Genomic DNA, 20,198 nt, shown 5'->3' with positions numbered 1-20,198 from the left:
TACCCGCTACTGCTCTGTTCATTTTTATTTTTAAAAGAAACATCCATTTTACTTCTTAAAACTTATTTGCCATTTTGTTGGATAATATATCCTATTTAGCATATAACAGTGCTTCTCAATTATTTTCTGTCATGCCCCCCCTAGGAAAAAGAAAACATTTTTCGCACCCCCCGCGCAACTATAAATAGTATCTTTATTACAAAAAAAAAAAAACTTTAACCTGCAAAACAAAGATATATAAAATAATTTGAACTGATTTTTTTAAAATCAGAAGCGATGTCTGGATTAATGGCTACAATGAGCACGTTTTGCAATGCATAGCTTTTTGAAGTGGGGTTTGAAGCAGGACACAAGAACTCTCAGTTTCAGAGACATACAGAGACATAAACATGGGACTTAGCTTGTTATGACAGTGTTTGCCGAGGTCAAATGCGCCCCCCTTTACGGAGCCTCGCACTCCCCTTGGGGGGCATGCCCCACTATTTGAGAAGCACTGGCATATAGCAAGTTATTGATATTTCTGTTAAATCTTATTAGATATAAACAGTTTTCCAAATAGTTTAGACTCTCAAGGCAGTTTATAAAAAAAAAGTCAGAGCCGGAGAGATAGCATGGAGGTTAAGGCGTTTGCCTTTCATGCAGAAGGTCATCGGTTCGAATCCCGGCATCCCATATGGTCCCCCATGCCTGCCAAGAGTAATTTCTGAGCATGGAGCCAGGAGTAATCCTTGAGCACTGCCGGGTGTGATCTAAAAACACACACACACACACAGTCCCTGAGAGATAGCACAGTGGTAGGACGTCTGTTTGCCTTGCAAGTGCTAACCCAGGACCAATGGTGGTTCAAATCCTGGCATCCCATATGGTCCACCATGCCTGCCAGGAGTGATTTCTGAGCAGAGAGCCAGGAGTAACCCAAGTACCAGTGGGTGTGCCCCCCCCCCCCCAAAAAAAAAAGTAAGAAAAATTTGAGCTTTTAGGTTCTTTCATCCCTCTTGGGAGCGAATCCTGACTAGTCAGCTAGAGCTGTTGGCAGACAGAATAAAGTTTAAACTTAAAAAAAAAAAAAAGTCCCAGAATCAAAAATTAAAAATAAAACCTGAATTTACTATGTTCTACTAATAATTTTTTGCTTGAAGACAACTTGAGGAGTCTTATTAACTTCAGCTGTCAGCATACAGAATTGGCACACAGAGGCAGGAGTTCCAAAGCTTTCAGGAAAACTGAGAAGGAAATATTGAAGAAAAGAAGCAGCTGAAAGAACTCAAAAATCTGTGTAGAAAAGACACTTTGATCCTTGCTTACAGAAACAAAATAAAGTAAAAGAAAATAAAAAGGAGATAATTTAACAAAGAGATACAATAAATACAATCAAACTGATTATACTTTCACTATAAAGAGTAACAATAGGGTGTCCCCACCATATCAGTATCAAGATAATTCTATTAAAAATATTGTTTGCCCTAGAAATGCATCATACAAACTTCTAGAGAGACACTTACCTGCTATCAGTGACTAATAAATTCTGTTTGATCAATATTTTAATATAAATGGAACTATGATATGTCGTAATGAGCTTAACTGTATAAGAACACAACAATTATTCTTAACTGAAGGACGCTGAAGATAATTCACATTTGAACTATTAAAAAATTATATGAACACCATATACAAGGTTTCATGTAACATTTTAATTTTCTTTGGATAAAAATATAAAAGTAAGATTGCTGACTGTCAAATTTTACACACTACCATATTACTTTCCAAAATGATTTCATCATTTTCTAGTTTTATCAGTAATTTTCCCTCCTGCAGTGCTATGCATACAGAGGGAATACATACAAAAGTATGCATTTTTACAGCTGAGCCACATATAATGATAGAGCAATTCCTAACAGTTGCTCCATATCCTTGTCAGCAATTGATACTGAGACATTTCTATTCTAATGCAATGTTTTTCAACTTTTTCTCATTTTGGTCTTGTTTTCCTTCCTGAGGCTTCTTTTCCTAATAGTTAGCTAACCACCTTGCTCATTTATGGCCCCACACTTCGGTGATTTTCACCTGTGTCTTCTTCGGAATATCCTGGAGGCTCATAGAAAAGGTAAGATATGGCCCCAATTTTGAAACAAAGTTGCAATAGAAGTGTAGTAGTATCTCTCCTGATTTTCCTTTACATTTCCCTGATGTATCTGTATTTGTTAGCTATCTTTTAACAAATAGAGGATATGCCTTTCTTCCCTACCTCTGTTAAGAGTTTTCATTATGAAGGGCATTAAACTTTTATTTCATGTAAATTATGTCTCAATTACATGGAAATACCCTACATCAAACAGCACAGCTATCAGTATATTTTCAGCAAACTGAATACTTTCCTCCCAAATAGTGACAAATCAAAATTGTTTCTTCCCATCATTATCATCATCACCTCGTAGCCTTAGCTATATAACAATGATTGAGAAGAAAAATTGAAAATAGGGTTGAGCAACAGTAGGGTTGGGCACTTGACTTGAAAGCAGAAGACCTGTGTTGATCTCCAGCAGAAGTGATCACTGAATACACAGTAAGTAGTAAGCCCTACACACTGCTGATATGGTCCCCAAACAAAATTACTGGAAAGAAGTAAAACTTTCTGTATGACATGTTCAACAAAAATCCTATGTTAGAAAAACCTACTAGAAATGCACTTATCAAATTCTTAAGTTTATAAACTTAAGGAATTTACCTCAGAATGAATACCAAGTGATTAGAAATGGGAATAATTAATTGTACTATGTCTATGATTATATAGAAAATTATATGGGATTTTGCGGCCGGAAAGATAGCATGGAGGTAAGTGTTTCGAATCCTGGCATCCCATATGGTTTCCCGAGCTTGCCAGGAGCGATTTCTGAGCCTAGAGCCAGAAGTAACCCCTGAGCACTGCTGGGTATAACCCAAAAACAAACAAAAAAAAAATGGAATTTCAAAAAAGAAAGTAGGGACCAAAGATATAGTACAGTGGAATGGGCACTTGCTTGCATGCAGTTTGCCTGATTCCCAGTACCCTATATAACCCCAAACCCCAAATCCTTTAATACAGAGCTCATATATCTCTAGTAGCCATCCTCATCTAATTTATCACTAATCATCATCTAAATAATTTTATTGTTACAATCTTCTGTCTGTATTTATCTGACTAATTCATCAAAGACTGTAACCAACTTGATATGTGTAAAACACAAGTTTCGTGTCATTTGTGTAAATAAATACTTAAGTACAATCAGAACAGAACAGATAAAAGGGAATTTTTATGTGACTGACTACTTCATCTTTGACATGTCTCCTCTTTTGCTTTTTGGGCTACACCTAGCAGTCCTAAGGGGTTAACTACAAGTTTTGCACTCAAGAATTACTCCTGGTAACTATCCCTTCACCCCTCAATCCCATCCAGATCTCCCACCATATTAAAACTCTTCACCCTCAGTCCTTAATCTATTAGGCATCAAGATCGACCTCCTACCCAACAAACCAGTACCCAACACCCAGGTGAGGGGACACCCAGTCAAACCCACACCTCGTCTCCTGCAAAAGACAGCCAACTCCCCTGCGGACTCATGCTGCGCAGACCTCCCTACCAATTCCCCCTAACGTGGACTGTTTCTTGAAACCGGACCTAGGTCCAAAAGTATCCCCAATGCAAGAACTCTTCCAAGACCTCCCTGCCGCAAATTTTTACCAATCTGAAGAAGGTCAGGGGGGGTGATAGAAAGATGCCTGGGAACCCACACACCACAAGAAAAACCCAAAGGACAATGGGAAAAACTGTACTTCCAACATAGGCATAAGACCTGTAATACACCACTTCTTTACCTGCTTTCCCCCAAATGTAAGGTAGTCTTTTGCACCACTTTGGTCCTTTAAAAACTTCGCTAACTCATTTTATTTCTTTTTCTTTTATTTATTTTTTTAATTTATTTTTTTAAATGTCTGTCCTACATATACATTTGTGAGCACATACATTTTTATTCCCTTTTTTTTTTTTATCGTTTTTGGGTATGTGACCTGTTTCTGTTATTCCCTCTGTCCACCCCCAAATACACTGACAATATAATGTAGCGCCATTTCTCCCTGTAAAGGCACACTAAATAAAGGGGAAATCTTACATATAAAAAAAAGAGCTCTTATCTACTAGAGATAGGAACTCATAGTTGTTTACAATACAGGGATATCTCCTACCTGGAAAATATGTCATGTGGAATCAACTTAGACCTCAGGTGATTAGATACCATTCATCCAGCCTTGAACCCTGGATCCCAGACATAGAAATGGCACAGTTCTTCACAACAGCTGCAGGAAACAAATCCCATCCAGAACAGCCTTAATACTGCGGGCTCAACAACAAGGGCCAGCTCTAACATGATATCCTGACAATGAGGAAAATGTGAACAACTTGACCTTAGAGCAGATTAGCCTACCCTACTAGCTAACGACAAGACAAAACCAGAAGACTTGGCACCCTTTAGTAGGTCCAAAAGCCAAGATCGCGATTTACAGATGACTGACTGATAGAATCACGACCAGACTGTATACATCTTGGGACCAATAAAAAAGCCCTAGTTTAGGGTTTGAACTATGACCTGCACAATAATCATGATCCCCAGTCCCAAAGGTCCTGCAGAGACAATTGTAACGGAATGGGGCTTCTGGAAGCACAAAGAAAGACGCTATACTAGGTGCCATCCTAGGCTCAATGCAAAGACCAAGATCACCAACCACAGAAGATGGATTAAAATGACACTGAGGGAACAGAACCTCTAGAACCACAAAGACTGACTTCATCACAAATCCCATCTCAGGATCTGTGCAGATACTGAGACCTCTAAACACAGAGCTCTGATTGTATCACCCTGGACAGAGCAGAAGTCTCCCAAACACCACAAAAACACCACCGGGAGAGTAAATGATCCTGAGCAAAGCCTAGAGATGATCCCATGACAGTATACTCCAAGGACGGAGAAACCCCATATTTCTTAGGCCAAGTGAATTCCTTTTTGAATGACCCCAATATTTACTGTGCCAGGGCAGGAGGGAAAAAACAAAAATACAAAAAGCACAAAACCTTGGTTATTTATATATATATATTTTTTTTACCTTCATTTATTATTATTATTTTTTTATTTACCTATCTATTTTGGTTGATTTCTCTGTTTGGGTGTGATTATTGAAATTGTTGTCCCTGGTTATACTTATTTTTTCTCTCCCTTTCTTTTCCTCCGTTATGTGCTATGCCATGTTTCTTATTTCAAGACCATGGCGTGTTTTTTGTTTGTTTGTTTGCTTTTGTTTGTTTTGTTTTGTTTTTTGTTTGTTTTTTGTGGTGCTTATCGATATAGCTGGAGTCCTCACTGGATATTTGACACTTCGTTTGGTACTGGTGGAGTGTTTCACCTTCCCTTTCTCCTTCATCTCCCAAATCGATGATGAGAGCCTCTAGAAGGATTCCGCCCACTTTCGGGGTATTAGACTCTTACCCCAGTTTATTACTTTTCTCTTTTTCAGGCAAAACCACGCAACTTGAACTAGCTAGTCCTGCCTCAGTTAGAGGGGGAAATAAGGGAGGCATCAAGACCAAACAGGTGCAAGACTACTAAGTAGTAGGTTAGATACAGAGGGGACCACATATTCTATCCGCCCTGGGGGTGAGGGAAGAAGAAATGGGAGGGAAAACAAAAACGGAGGTGTAGGGAGGACAATTTGGTGATGGGAATCCCCCCTGTTTTTATGTAAATATGTACCTAAAATATCATTGTCAACAATATGTAAGCCACTATGATCAAAATAAAAATTATATTAAAAAAAAAAAAAAAGAATTACTCCTGGTAGTGTTTGGAGGACCATATAAGAATGCTGGGTATCAAACCCAGGTAAGTCGCATGCAAGACAAATACCCTAATCACTACATTATTGCTCTAGCCCCACATCTTCACCTCTTGCTTTATATTCCACTAACATTTAAAAAAATTTAATTCGTAAAATGCTATATTTTCTTCTCTCTTTTCTCACTCCCCTCTGTTCTTTCCCTACCCCCAAAATCTTCTGGAACATTTTGTTGCTTCTCTCTGTAATATTTCTGTGTACCCTAGGTGCCTTTGTCATTTCCTCCCAAAATAGAATAGGGTTAAGAGACCAAAAGAGAAAAAAAAATTTTTGGCAGGCTACCAGGTTTATGTAATAGGTTAAAAAAAAAACGAATTAAAGTATTACACTAGAGAGATAAAATAAAATACAGGAAAAATAAGGACATGTGTGAAATAAAAGCAAGCATTTTAGCAATGACATTGTACTAAAAATCATTGCCTTCTAAGTGAGTTTTCCTGTATTTCTTCAAACAAGAATTCCAGAATTTCTAAATTAAATAAAAGGTCTCTTCAAGTAATAAAATAATTCAAGACATTTCTTAATTCAGTAGTTTTAATTAATAATCTAATAGTGAGAAGTGACTAGTTTATTGGATTTGAAGATTAAAAATTCACATGACACACAAAAAAAGATGATGGGCTGGAGAGATAGCATGGAGGTAAGGCATTTGCCTTGCATGCAGAAGGATGGTGGTTTGAATCCTGGTGTCCCATATGGTCCCCCGAGCCTGCCAGAAGCAATTTCTGAGTGTATAGCCAAGAGTAACCCCTGAGCGTTGCCTGGTGTGACAAAAACCAAAAAAATAAAAATATAAATAAATAAAAATTAAAAGTCACATAAAATTGAAATGCAAATTTTGAACTCTAATTTTATCAGAAATTTGGCAAAGGGTCCAAAATTTTATATTTTAAAATGGCTTCAGGGGATTTTGATGTAAATTAAAATTTAAAGTCTCAGGATTTGGGATATGAAATAGCTGTAAACTAGAAAAATGATAACCACATCAAAGCTATCAGAAAATAAACCAAGCTGCAGGATAAAATAAGGCAACAATATCAATCCATCACATCTCACTAAAAGGAGCTGTAATTTATTCTGGAGGAAACAAAAAGTAAGTGGAGATCTGGAAAGATAGTACAGAGGATAAAATGCTTGTCCTGCATTTGACTGACCCAGGTTTGATCCCTGGCACTGCTTGGGCCCCAGGAGGAATGTCTCTGAGTAGAAAGACAAGAGTAAGCTCCGAGCATAATTAGGGCTTGGTGTAATTCCCAAAGTAAAAATCAAAACCAAATGCAAGTAAGTAGAAAGGAATAAAATATAAAGATATTGATGAGAATAAGGCTGACAAACAGCACTAAGGAAAAGTCATCTTTACTTGCTTATAAAATGAAACACATTATGCATAATGAAGGGCTGAAATGACAGCATAGTAGGTAGGGTATTTAAATGCAGCCAACCTGGGTTTGATCCCCAGCATCCCATATGGCCCCCAAGCACCACTAGGAGTGAACCCCCAAGCACAGAGGCAGGAGTAATCCCTGATCACCACCGGGCATGGACCCCCCAAAATTATGCATAATTAATTATATAATATTCAAAAAACATTTACTGATTACTACTATTGTATAAGATACTGTGTTATGGGGCTGGAGCAGTGGCCCAAGCATTAGGGCCTCTCCCTTGCATGCCCAAACCTAGGACGAACTGCAGTTTGATCCCCTGGCATCCAATATGGTCCCCCAAGCCAGGAGGATTTCTGAGCACATAGCCAGGAGTAAACAGGAGCATCACTAGGTGTGGCCCAAACACCAAAAAAACAAACAAACAAAAAAAACTATGTTAAGAACAAAAGGCATTTTCATAGGACCCCTGGGCTGACCACTTAGTCCAGGAGACTGAGATCCCCCCCACTCCAGGTGGGTCTTCAGGGCCATGCCTGGTTAATCAGGCCCTGGGGAGTGGGGAGGGAGAGAAATTCCTCCTTATGCATCCACAAACTACAGAGGCAAGGCTGCACCCGGAAGTCCTCTTCTGTGTCTCTTCAGCTGTTATGTTGGGGGCTTTGGGCAGGACAGCTAGCCATAAGCCCCCTGGGCTAACCACTTAGTCCAGGGGACTGAGATCCCCCCACCCAGACTGGACCCCATTCAGGATTTCACTTCTTACTATTATTCATTTTCAAAAGCGCACGGGCACATAACAACACCCAAAATATTCTTAATTCTGGACTGTTTTAGGAAAAATAATGGAATTCCCTATATTTGGAGGGTAATATTCAAACAGGTCTCTAAAACCAGTGTATATGTAGATGTGACTTCTTATACAGTGGTCCTCTCTGCCTGCCAAGCCTGACCATATACAATTCATCTATACAATGTATATATAACCCCTCTGATATATTTCCCCTCCTCCACATAGAGCCCCTTCTACTCCCTCATATCCCAATCCAGATTCGTTATCTTCCCCTTAATTAACCCTCTTTACCCTCAGTTCTTTAATTTGGTAGGCACCAAGACCAACCTCCTTCCCAACAGATTCTGACCTTTCACACATCCCTACAAAGCTCATTATTACTCCTTAACTCTCCCACCCCTCAACCATCATTACCTCACATTTACCATTTTAACTTCAGAACTACACAGTTCTAATCACAAACCAAAGTCGTGCATTGAATTTAACAACCCCCAACTATTTCAAAAGACAAAAAATGGACACATATGTCTTTTGAATATTTTTTGTGTATTTTCTTTAACAGCTATAACTTTTTCTAAATATTCTTTTACCGTGACGATTCTATCCACTGTTTATCTTGTCTTCTCCTTGTGAGCTGTTCAATAAGGAATTTTGGTGGAAGAGTCTCTCAGTTTAATGCTTATGATTGAACCATGTCATGGGGATTGTTGGACTTGTTCTTATGGCCCCCATATGTGCCTATAACGCCACGTGGCATTGTTCCTTGTTTGCATAGGCACATTAAAATGGGAAAATACTATACAAACAAATAAGTTCTTATCTATTAGAGATCGGAACACACAAACCTCGTAGTGCAATGAGGCCTTACACCCTGAACATTGATATAATGACCTGGCACAGGCCTCAGAAGAATGAGCATCCTCCATTCACCCCTGAACCAGGGAAGGTATCTATGAAACATCCAAGATTTTTTATAACAACACCTGGAAGCAATCCTCTACCAGGAAGACACTACCACTGCTCTGACATCGACCTGCTCAAAAGAGTCTTCCCTTAACACTAAGAAGACTTGACAACAACAACGACCTGCTTACAGGACAGGGTTCACTGCATTGCCCTTTAATTGTGAGGTGAAACGAGAGGACACTCTACACCATCCTGACTGCAATATAGAATATGCAGATTCTAGGATCTTTAATACAGAAACATGATACCAACAACAGAGACTGCGTGAAAAATAAAAGTATATTGGCACTATAGACAATGACCTGGATTGGACAAACTAGTTTGCCTGGAGCCTAGAGTTGGTCTTACACCAGAGAACTTCAGGGGTAGGGTCTCCTCGTATTTAGGCCAAAGCTTTTCCATTCCATGTCCCTCATATTTTGGTGGGCCTATGAAACAATAATTGCCACTCTAACACCATTTTTACTGTGCTCCTTTGACTCTAATCCTTAAGAGAAACAAACCACTTAAACTTCTGAGGTTAACTTAAACTAATATGCATGTGCATGGAAATGTTAAAAACTACTTTGCCTTCAATGTTTAAGGAGTTATGTAAGTGTTATGTCTTTAGATTGCTTTGTGTGCCGCTAAGAAAAATTATGTACTACAATCTGGGGACTTTAGGGACAAAGCAATTGTACATAGGTTCTGTTTTATTTTTCTTAATGTTCTTTGGCTGAAAGTTCAAAGTTAAGATATCAGCAATAAGACTACTGAGAATTCTGTTTATGGGTGATTGTCCTTCCACTGTAACTTTACCTTGTCCTCTTTTTTGCATCTTTGTTCTCATAATTAAAAATAAAAAATTAAAAAAAAAAAAGAAGTAAAGGCATTTTAAATCTCTAGCAAATGATACCATCTGGTTCTCTGACTTTTCCTTTCTGGTTCAGCTCTGTTAGCACCACACCCTCCATTTCTAATTTGCTACAAACTGCAAGATTTCTTATTTTCTCATAATTGAGTATATTCCAATGTATATATCTACAATGTATATATCTTTGTATATATACAATGTATATATCTTTATTTACTCACCAGTTGTTGGGCACTTAGATTATTTCTAGTAAAAAAAGCTGAGATAAAATATAGATGTACATATGTCATTAGGAACTGAATCCTTACACCTGGGAATATATTTCTTGTGTTACACTTAAGATAGAAAAGATGAAGCAGGAGATAGAAAAAAGATCAACTGAGCTTAAAATATTTGTTTCCCTATATTCATTCTGCTGTATTTGCAGTAGAAAACAGATCTTTTTTAAAAAAATATCTTTATTTAAACACCTTGATTACCAATATGATTGTAGTTCAGTCTTTTTGTAACAGAATCTGATCTCATAGCACATGTGATCTGAATATTCTTAGAATACTTCTTTAAGACATTTTCATACTCATGGTAGTGACTAAATCTGTAACTAAATCTTATTTATAATCATAAGAAGACAACCTGAGAATTATGCATTTTTATCTCAAATTGCACACAGTGAGGTAAAGTAATCACTTTTCACATGTTCAGATATCTGCATGTTAACAACTTACCTTTTCAAGAAAGGCTATATCAATATTCTATTCACTTCCATTTTTATATGTATTTATTTATCAAAAAGAAGGCACTGAAGTATAAGGAAAGCTTCTTGAGTTGATTTCTACTAAGATTAGCTGATTTATTTTATCCACATATGATACAGTTTTGCATATAAAATTAGTAAATGAAGACAGGGATATGCCTCAGTGGTAAAGTGCATACCTTAGATGTAGATGTAGTGCATACATTATAGATTATACTTTGTAGAATCAGTAAGTACTATAAATAAGGACTTCATGTTATAAAAAGAAATATTAAAATAAAAATACAATAGCTTAAACTTACTGGGTTATCTGTGGAGTCATCAGCCAACTGTAAACCAAAATAGTCTCGCTCTGTCAAATCAAGGTGCTTGAAGACTATATCTAACAGAACTTGCCCTTGATCATGTTTCTAAAAAGAAAAAGAAAAAAGAAAATCAACAATCAACAAATCATTTACTTCATAAATTTAAAAAGTAAACTTTGACTTCCCGACTGTTAAAATTGTCAATAGCCTTTAGAGCAATAAGTTAAAAATCTATAATTCTGCTTCTTTTGGAAAAGTTATTGTCTATCATTTAGAACTGAATCTTTACTTACACTTACAGGGGTCTTCAAACTACAGCCCGCAGGCTACATATTGTATTTGTTCCCGTTTTGTTTCTTCACTTCAAAATAAGATATATACAGTGGGCAGAGGAATTTGTTCAGTTTTTATTTTCACTATAGTCTGGTCCCTTCAACGGTCTGAGGGACAGTGAACTGGCCCCCTGTTTAAAACGTTTGAAGACCACTGCTTGTGAATATATTTCTTATGTTACGCTTAAGATAGGAAAGATATGAAAATGGATTTCACATATTATATGATACTTTTTAAAAATGAGGCAGTAAGAATGAGTTTTACTCAAGAAAATCCCCCTAATTTAACAGCTGATTTATCATAAGAACAATGAAACAAAAGATGCCAGAATGTCAATAGATTATCTACTCAAAATAATTGGAGGAAAAAAATGTCAACTAATGATGCCCATTTATAATTATTATTGTGAAAGAAGTTGGGTATAGAGGAGAATAGGTTTAGAACATTTCATAAGTCCAGATAGTTTCTAAGAATTCTATGGTGAATTCTATGAAAAATATTAAGAATTAGTCCTAATTCTTCACAAATCTAACAGAAATCAGTGTCAAATTGGGTCCAAGTATTTGTACAGGAAGGTTAGTACTTGCTTTGCATGCAGTCAATCAGAGTTAGGTCCCCAGCACCACCTATGATTTCCCCAAGCCCATCCAGGAATGATCCCAGAGGGAGGGGAGGGGAGGGGAAGAGAAGAGAGGAGGGAGGGAAAGAGATGAAAAAGGAGAGGAAGGAGGGGAGGGGAAAGGAGAGAAAGAAGGGGGGAAGGAGACAGGAAAGGAGAAGGGAGAGGAGGGAAGGGGCAGGGAGAGGACAGGAGGGGAAGGGAGAAGGAAGTGGAGAGGAAAGAAGAGAGAGAGGAGGGGAGCGGAGGAGAGGAGAGGAAAGGAGAGGAGAGAAGAGGGGGGAAGGTAAGGGAGGGGAGGGGAGGGGAGGGGAGGGGAGGGGAGGGGAGGGGAGGGGAGGGGAGGGGAGGAAGGGAAGAGAAGGGAAGGGAAGGGAAGGAAAGGAAAGGAAAGGGAGAGGAAGGGAGGAGAGGAGAGATTTTATTTAAAAAGCAGGTCTTCAATTTTAAACTGCTTGACTTTAGTCAGGCAAACTTTTTCATCTTTATGTTCTAACCTTGTTCCTTTGAGAACAGATTAAAATCTGATACTTAGATTTCTTTGTTTAAATGCTGAGAACAGATATTTTCATGAAAATGAGACATAAGAAAATGGGACTCCTTGGGAGTTATCATGATCTTCTTCTGTATATCAGGTCACCTTATAATTATTCCACTAATACTACATCTCCCAAAATACACATAAATATGATCTCTGCTGTAGTATTTATAATAATACAACATTAACCAAAAAGAAAACCGGATTTTACACCCATGTCAACATGTTCAAAGAAAATAAGTAATCAGAATGCAAATAATAGGGCCCGGAGAGATAGCACAGCGGCGTTTGCCTTGCAAGCAGCCAATCCAGGACCAAAGGTGGTTGGTTCGTATCCCGGCGTCCCATATGGTCCCCCGTGCCTGCCAGGAGCTATTTCTAAGCAGACAGCCAGGAGTAACCCCTGAGCATCGCCGGTGTGGCCCAAAAACAATAAATAAATAAATAAATAAATAAATAAATAAATAAATAAATAATGTGAATAATAGAAACAACCCACCATTTCAATTGTGAGTAGAAAAAGAATAAATACAACTTCACTGTACTTGTTAAAGTAAAAAAAAAAAAAAAACCACAGAGGTCTTTATTTTGTATTTTATGCAAACCTGTTATGTTAGGAAGTTTCTATTTTTTTATTTTTTTGTTTGTTTTTTTGGGTCACACCCAGCAGCGCCCAGGGGTTAATCTACGCTCTATGCTCAGAAATCGCTTCCAGCAGGCTCAGGGAACCATATGGGATGCCGGGATTCGAACCACCATCCTTCTGCATGCAAAGCAAACGCCTCACCTCCATGCTCTCTCTCCAGCCCCTAAGTTAGTAAGTTTTTAATGAACAAAGATTTTTTAAAAACTGTAAAGTAATTTCAAAAATTCTTTAGAAGTTTCTTCTAAAATTCTAATTCTTCTGTTGATCTGAGTAGATGTCATTTGTATTTCCTATCAAAAAATGCCCGTTAAGGGGCAGGAGTAACCCTTGAGCGCTGCCAGGTGTGACCCGAAAACCAAAAAAAAAAAAAAAAAAAAAGCCCATTAATCACTATAACAACTTATCATTTAGGCTTTAAATTTAATCTCCAGTAACAATTGACATGCAAGTACAATCCCAGTGGAAACAAAAAGCATGTAATTTCTGGTATATTGTAAAAGCTAACAGATTATGACCTTAGTGAACAGTATTAACAAAAGTGTGCATACCACAGCACACTGAGTAATCCAACTAAAAAGTGTACTAGTAGCACAAGCACCTGCATGTGATTTCTTAGTCACTATAAGAAATACAAAAGGGGGACTGGTGAGGTGGTACTAGAGGTAAGGTGTCTGCCTTGCAAACCTAGCCAAGGAAGGACAGTGGTTCCATCCCCTGGCATCCCATATGGTCCCCCCAAGCCAGGGGCAATTTCTGAGCGCTTAGCCAAGAGTAATCCCAGAGCGCCAAATGGGTGTGACCGAAAATAACAAAAAAAAAAAAAAAAAAAGGAAGGAAATGGGTGTGTCACAGTCACAACAGTTACATCAAGAAAGTGTGTGTGTATAAAATTAGGGGCAGGGATATAGGTAAAAGGGTGGATCATATGCCTTGCAAGTACAAGGCCTTATTAAGTTTGATTCCAGATGCCTCAATGGCTCTGCATCTCCCCTAGCACTGATGATTACTGTCCTGCTGGTCCCCAGCATTACCAGCAGTAGCAGTACTACTATGTCAGGCCTAACCACTGAGTGGATTGGCCTATTATATTGGGTCAAATTTACCTATAATAAAATACAAATTTTATTTTTTTAATTTAAAAAATTAAACAGGAAGATCAATTAAGTCAGCATAGTATTCATATAAACAGGGAAAGGAAGGAAAAAGGACAAAATATTCACTAGTTCAAGAGAGGTAAACATAAAAAGGTTAAATGAAGAAAAAATATATAGGAAAAATCTTCAAGTTTACATGTTTTTTAGTCATTTTACAGTAATTTCTGATTCTTCTGTTTTTCCTTAATTCACAGAGAGCTAGTTGGAGAATAAGACATTTTGGAGAATTTTAAGGTACAATGAATGTGGCATCTGCAGAGGAACTTACTTATTAGAAATGTTTTTTTCCTAAAAAGGAATAAAAATAACAAAAGCTGTTTTACTTCAACTAATAGTATTAAGTTTAAAACAACTTCAAGCCAAAACTGAATTGTTGAGAGGCTAAGCAAACAGATGTGTTAGATAGGTCTGCAAGAAAAAATAAACTGCAGCTCCATAACCTACGCAGGGAAGAATATTTTGAAGCTAACATTGTATTTTATCTATTTTTAAATTTTACCCAGTCCTATTTCACCAGTTACTATGCAGTGAATTTCATTTCTATTTGGACTAATTTCATCAACTCTAACCAGTATGGAACAGAGAAGTTATAGAACTATTCTGTGGTAATGCCAAGGTCTCAGAGATTATAGCTGTTAGACTGAGACAGGAAAATGCAAGACAGAAATATGACAGAAAAGGAATTGTCTATCACTAAATGTCTGAAAACAATTGGATATCTCTGAAGTCCCTTCTGGCAATGACTCCTTATTTTTAAAGATGTTCTCTAGGGGGGCCGAAGTGATAACAGAGGTGGAAGTTGTTTGCCTTGCACGCTGCCTATCTGGAAAGGATCGGGTACCAGGTACGATCCACAGCATCCCATATAGTCCCCAGAGACTGCCAGGAGCAACTTCTGAGCACAGAGCCAGGAGTAATCTCTTTTTTTTTTTTTTTTGGTTTTTGGGTCTCACCCGGCAGTGCTCAGGGGTTACTCCTGGCTCCACGCTCAGAAGTCGCTCCTGGCAGGCTCGGGGGACCATATGGGACGCCGGGATTCGAACCGATGACCTTCTGCATGAGAGGCAAACGCCTTACCTCCATGCTATCTCTCCGGCCCCAGGAGTAATCTCTTAATCATAATCGTGGAGTGTGACCCAAAGACACACAAAAAAAAAACAAACTAGACAAAACAAAACGATGCTATTTTTAACAGTTTTAACTGTTGTAAAAGATGTAAAGTTGTAAAAGTTTTAAAAGATGCTATCTTAATAAAATTTGAGTAATATTTTTCACAAAATAAAAATTGGTATTATAAATTAGACAGAATAGAATATTGATAGTAAGAAAGAACTACTTGTGACTATTAGGTCAATGGCAAATTATGACTTTAACAGTAATAAAAATTTTCCCATCACTATCAAAGTATCAACTTTAGTTACCTCCCAGAAAAAGAGCAATAGCTCTTTATCAAGTGTTCAGAGAGAGGGGAGTGTGAGACAAGATAAACTCACAGACTGGTCAGAAAAAGTTGGTGGTATATGGGAGGTGCAGGGATGGCTCAGTGGCTTACACCAGTTGCCTTATAAGCCTACAGCTGTGAGGGCAATCCCAGTGTGCTACACATGAACTGAGTTTTATCCTGGTAACTTTGATATCTAAGATTGCCAAGTTATAATTTCCTGCCACACTACAATCATAAATATTATTAAAGCACTACAACAAAATGGTATGCAATTACTGGCAAGCACAACTAAAAACTGATGTGTACACACTGTGGCCAGAAGTGAGACCCCTGGTGACCATGTACAGATACCACAACCGAAAGGAATGCAACCGCTTATAGGCAGCCAGGATGAATGTGTGAGCACAGCAACTAATCTTAATGTATGTGACCACAAATAACAACAATAACATCAACAAAGGAAAGGGAATAAACTCGTTATATTGATAAGCAATGTAAAATTCAATAACAAAGACAGTAGATTTTTTTAATGCCTTGAAATAACTCATAGGAGGAAGAATCAAATGGCATTCCAAATATAAAATTTGGCATCTCCATTTAAAAATAAAACTGAGCTGAGCTGCCCAGTGTGTGTGCGCTTTATCTCAAAGGGTGCACCAAAACCCCAAGTTCCAATTCTAGTCCCCCATTTCTGCTCCAAAAGATGAAAAAACAATGAACCAAGAGAAACTCACCAAACTGCAGATATGAGTGCAGTAGTGGAAAGGGAATTGCTAGCAGAACAGTTCATTCATAGAACAGCTACAGTAGATGATAATAATAATAATAATAATAATAATAACAATAACAATAATAATAAAACTTCAGTTCTCCTGGAAGAATTTAGGGGTAACAATATCTCTGGCATGGAGGAGGTGAATTTATTCATAAACCAAGGAACAGTGATCCTAACCACTAAAAAAGTTCAGGAATCCCTGGCAGCAAATGCTTTTATCATTACACCCCATGTAGGAAAAAAACAGCTAACAGAAATTCATTCCAGCATCTTAAACCAGTTTGGTGGACAGTCTGACAGTTTAAGGAGACTGGCTGCAGTGCTGCCCAAACGATCTGTGGATAAAAAAGCAACACTTGCTACTGAAGAGGATGGTGAGAATCAAGTTCCAGGTGTCATGGAGAATTGTGATGAGGCTTTCAAGAATGAAACAAACTAAACTGAGTCAACTTCTGAAGAAAATAAAACTTAAAGAAGCTGGGAGCTCCTACTTCATGACTATTATTTAAAATTTTGTTTAAGGATCAAATAAAATCTATACCTAATATTTTTAAGCAAAAGCCCCTTGGATACTGCAGGTCTTTCAGTTTTTGCTTCTATACAACTAATTCTTCGCAGCTAATTAAGCTGAAGCCTGGGAATAGTTTGAAACAAAGGTTAATAAAGTTCTTTGCTTAGTTAAAAAACAAGTCTGGGCTATGTAAAAAAATTACAAGAAAAACTATTGCTATATGAGTGACAGTGGAAACATTTTCAAACAAGAATCCCAAGTTAAGAGCTAAGATATGGGCCCGGAGAGATAGCACAGCGGTGTTTGCCTTGCAAGCAGCCAATCCGGGACCAAAGGTGGTTGGTTCAAATCCTGGTGTCCCATATGATCCCCCGTGCCTGCCAGGAGCTATTTCTGAGCAGACAGCCAGGAGTAACCCCTGAGCACCGCCGGGTGTGGCCCAAAAACCAAAAAAAAAAAAAAAAAAAAGAGCTAAGATATGAGTTTAGAGGAATAGAAAGTGGGTAGGGCATTTGCCTTTCATGCAGCTGATCCAGGTTCACTCCTGGCAGCACATAAGAATCCCCAGGGCCATGCTATGAAAGGTCTGAGTACAGTACAAGAAGTAAGCCTTAATTACTACCAGGTATGTTTCAAAAACTGAAATGGAAAGAAAGAGCTATGCTAACAAAATTAATAATTATTAAAATTAATAACAATAAATTAATAATTGTTGAAAATTAATAATAAAAATAACACTAACCTATCTGAATAGTAGGCCAGACACTGTTGAAAGTATAAACGTATTGAATAATTTAACTTTCTTAGTAATTCTATAAAGTAAGCACTATTAAGACTGTTCAAAGTTGAAGAAACTGAGGGGTGGGGATATGGGTCACTTATAAAGTGCATGCCTTGCATGCATGACACCTAGATTTGATCTCCAGAATCACAAAGAGAAACAAGAAACTGAAGCACAAAGGTAAAATACAAGTTTCTAAAAATCTCACCAGTACTAAATGACAGGAATTATTCTACCCCAGATTATCTGGCTCAAGAGTTTCTCAGCATGGTATTGAAATAAAGACAAAGCCTCAGATCAGAGGTATAGATGAGTATTCATAGAATGTTCCCCAGACATATAATCAATTAATCTTTTTTTTCCCTTTTTTTTTTCTCTTTTTTCAGGGGAGAGCTTGAACGCAGTCCCCCACTACCACAAATTATGCAGTAGAGTTTCCCACATTTGGGGAAATCGCAGGGGTCAGCACATCCGGAGTGCAATGGATAAGCCTCACCCTGGGAAAACTACCTTCGTGATCATGGTATCTCCCCTGCCAGGTAAGTATCAATCAATTAATCTTTGATAAAGGGGCAAGAAACACAAAATGGAACAAGGAAAGCCTCTTCAACAAGTGGTGTTGGGACAACTGGTCAGCCACATGCTAAAAAATGAACTCAGAATCCATCTAACACCATGCACAAAGGTCAAATCCAAATGTATTAAAGAGATCTTGATATCAGAACTGGAACCATAAGGTATATAGAAGAACATGTAGATAAAACACTCCATGACACTGCGACTAAAGACATCTTCAAGGAGGAAACACTACCATCCAAATAAGTGGAAGCAGAGATACACAAATGGGACCACATTAAACGGAGATGCTTCTGAACCTGAAAGAAAATAGTGAGTAGAATACAAAGGCCACCCACAGAATGGGATAAACTATTCACCCAATACCTATCAGATAAGTGCCTAACATCTAAGATATACAAGGTTCTGACAGAACTTAAGAAAAAAACATCTAACCACGTCAAAAAATGGGGAGAAGAAATGAACAGACACTTCCTCAAAGGCACATGAAAAAATGCTGCACATCTATTCATCAGGGAGACAGAAATCAAAACAACAATGAGGTACCAACTCACACCAGAGACTGGCACACATCATAGAAAACAAGAACAATCAGAGCTGGCAGGGATGTGGAGAGAAAGGAACTCTCATTCACTGCTCATGAGAATGCCGTCTAGTTCAGCCTTTATGGAAAAACTGGGAATTGAGCTTCCATATGATACAGCTATACCACTCCTAGGGACATTCCCTAGGAATACAAAACAAGAATGCCCTTTGCACACCTTTGTTCATTGCAGCTCTTTTAACAATCACCAGAGTCTGGAAACAACCCAGATGCCCAATAACAGATGAGTGGCTAAAGGAACTGTGGAACAGCTGCACAATGAAATAATATGCAGCTGTCAGGAAAAATGAAGCTATGAAATTTTCATATACTATTATGCTGAGTGAAATGAGTCAGAGCGAGAGAGAGACAGAGACAGAGAGACAGAGAGAGAGAAAGGGACAGAATAACTCATATGTGGGATTTAAGAAAATAAAGAGGCCAGAGCAATAACACAGTGGTAGGTGTTTGCCTTGCACACAGTCAACCCAGGACAGACCCTGGTTCGATTCCAGCAATCCACAGAGTTCCCGCAAGCTTGTTAGGAGTGATTTCTGAGCTCAGAGCCAGGAGTAAACCCTCAGCACAGCCACGTGTGACCCAAAAACCAAAAAATAAATTAAAAAAATAAAGAAAGACATTATTGTAATAATACCCAGAGGCAATAGAGATGAGGTTTAAAAGGACCAGTCCATGATATAAAGCTTACTACAAATATTGGTGAGTACAGTTAGAGAAATAACTACTCAACAACTTATCATCATAATAGTAATGAGAGAAATAGAATGTCAAAGACAAGCAAGGGTAGAAGAAAGAAAAGGGGGCATTGGTGGTGGGAAGGTTGTACTAACGCAGGGGGGTGTACTTTTTTATGACTGAACCCAACTACAAACATGTTTGTAACCATGGTGCTTAAACTAATATTAATAAAAAATATATCGTTCACACAAAAAATTAAATGTATTTTCCAAAAAAAGTTTATTTCTATAGTTATTATACAATTCTCTGCTTGGAAGTATTATTTTGCTATTGTCAATATTGAAAGGTTATTTATATTTCATCTTCCCATCTAAAAGGGAAATTACTAAAGATGACAATACACAATCACTTTATAGTATTGTCTATTTTAAAAAATATGAACTTCCAAAAGGACAATATAGTGAAATGGGTACTTGCTTTGCACACAGCCAAATTAGGTTCATTCCAAAGCTCCCCATAATGTCTCCTGAGCCCTGTCAAGAATGATTCCTGAGCACAAAGACA

The 20,198-nt window shown here is 37.9% G+C and overlaps 1 protein-coding gene and 1 non-coding gene across 2 annotated transcripts in view; both read right to left on the bottom strand.

Moving 5' to 3' along the window:
- The window catches only part of PTPN4 (protein tyrosine phosphatase non-receptor type 4), a 210,422-nt gene that overhangs the window by 126,911 nt on the left and 63,313 nt on the right, over positions 1–20,198 (bottom strand). The window contains exon 3 of the mRNA XM_049773139.1: positions 10,973–11,080. Within this exon, the coding sequence (XP_049629096.1) occupies positions 10,973–11,080 (108 nt within the window). The remainder of the gene's footprint in view (positions 1–10,972; positions 11,081–20,198) is intronic.
- Positions 18,160–18,323, bottom strand: LOC126009746 (U1 spliceosomal RNA). The gene has a single exon (XR_007495960.1). It is a non-coding gene; the product is annotated as a U1 spliceosomal RNA (small nuclear RNA).

The sequence above is a fragment of the Suncus etruscus genome, chromosome 5 (assembly GCF_024139225.1).
Source record: "Suncus etruscus isolate mSunEtr1 chromosome 5, mSunEtr1.pri.cur, whole genome shotgun sequence".
NCBI classification, from domain to species: Eukaryota; Metazoa; Chordata; class Mammalia; order Eulipotyphla; family Soricidae; genus Suncus; species Suncus etruscus.
The sequence above is the reverse complement of the archived record's forward strand: the minus strand, read 5'-3'. Positions and strand labels throughout refer to the sequence as shown.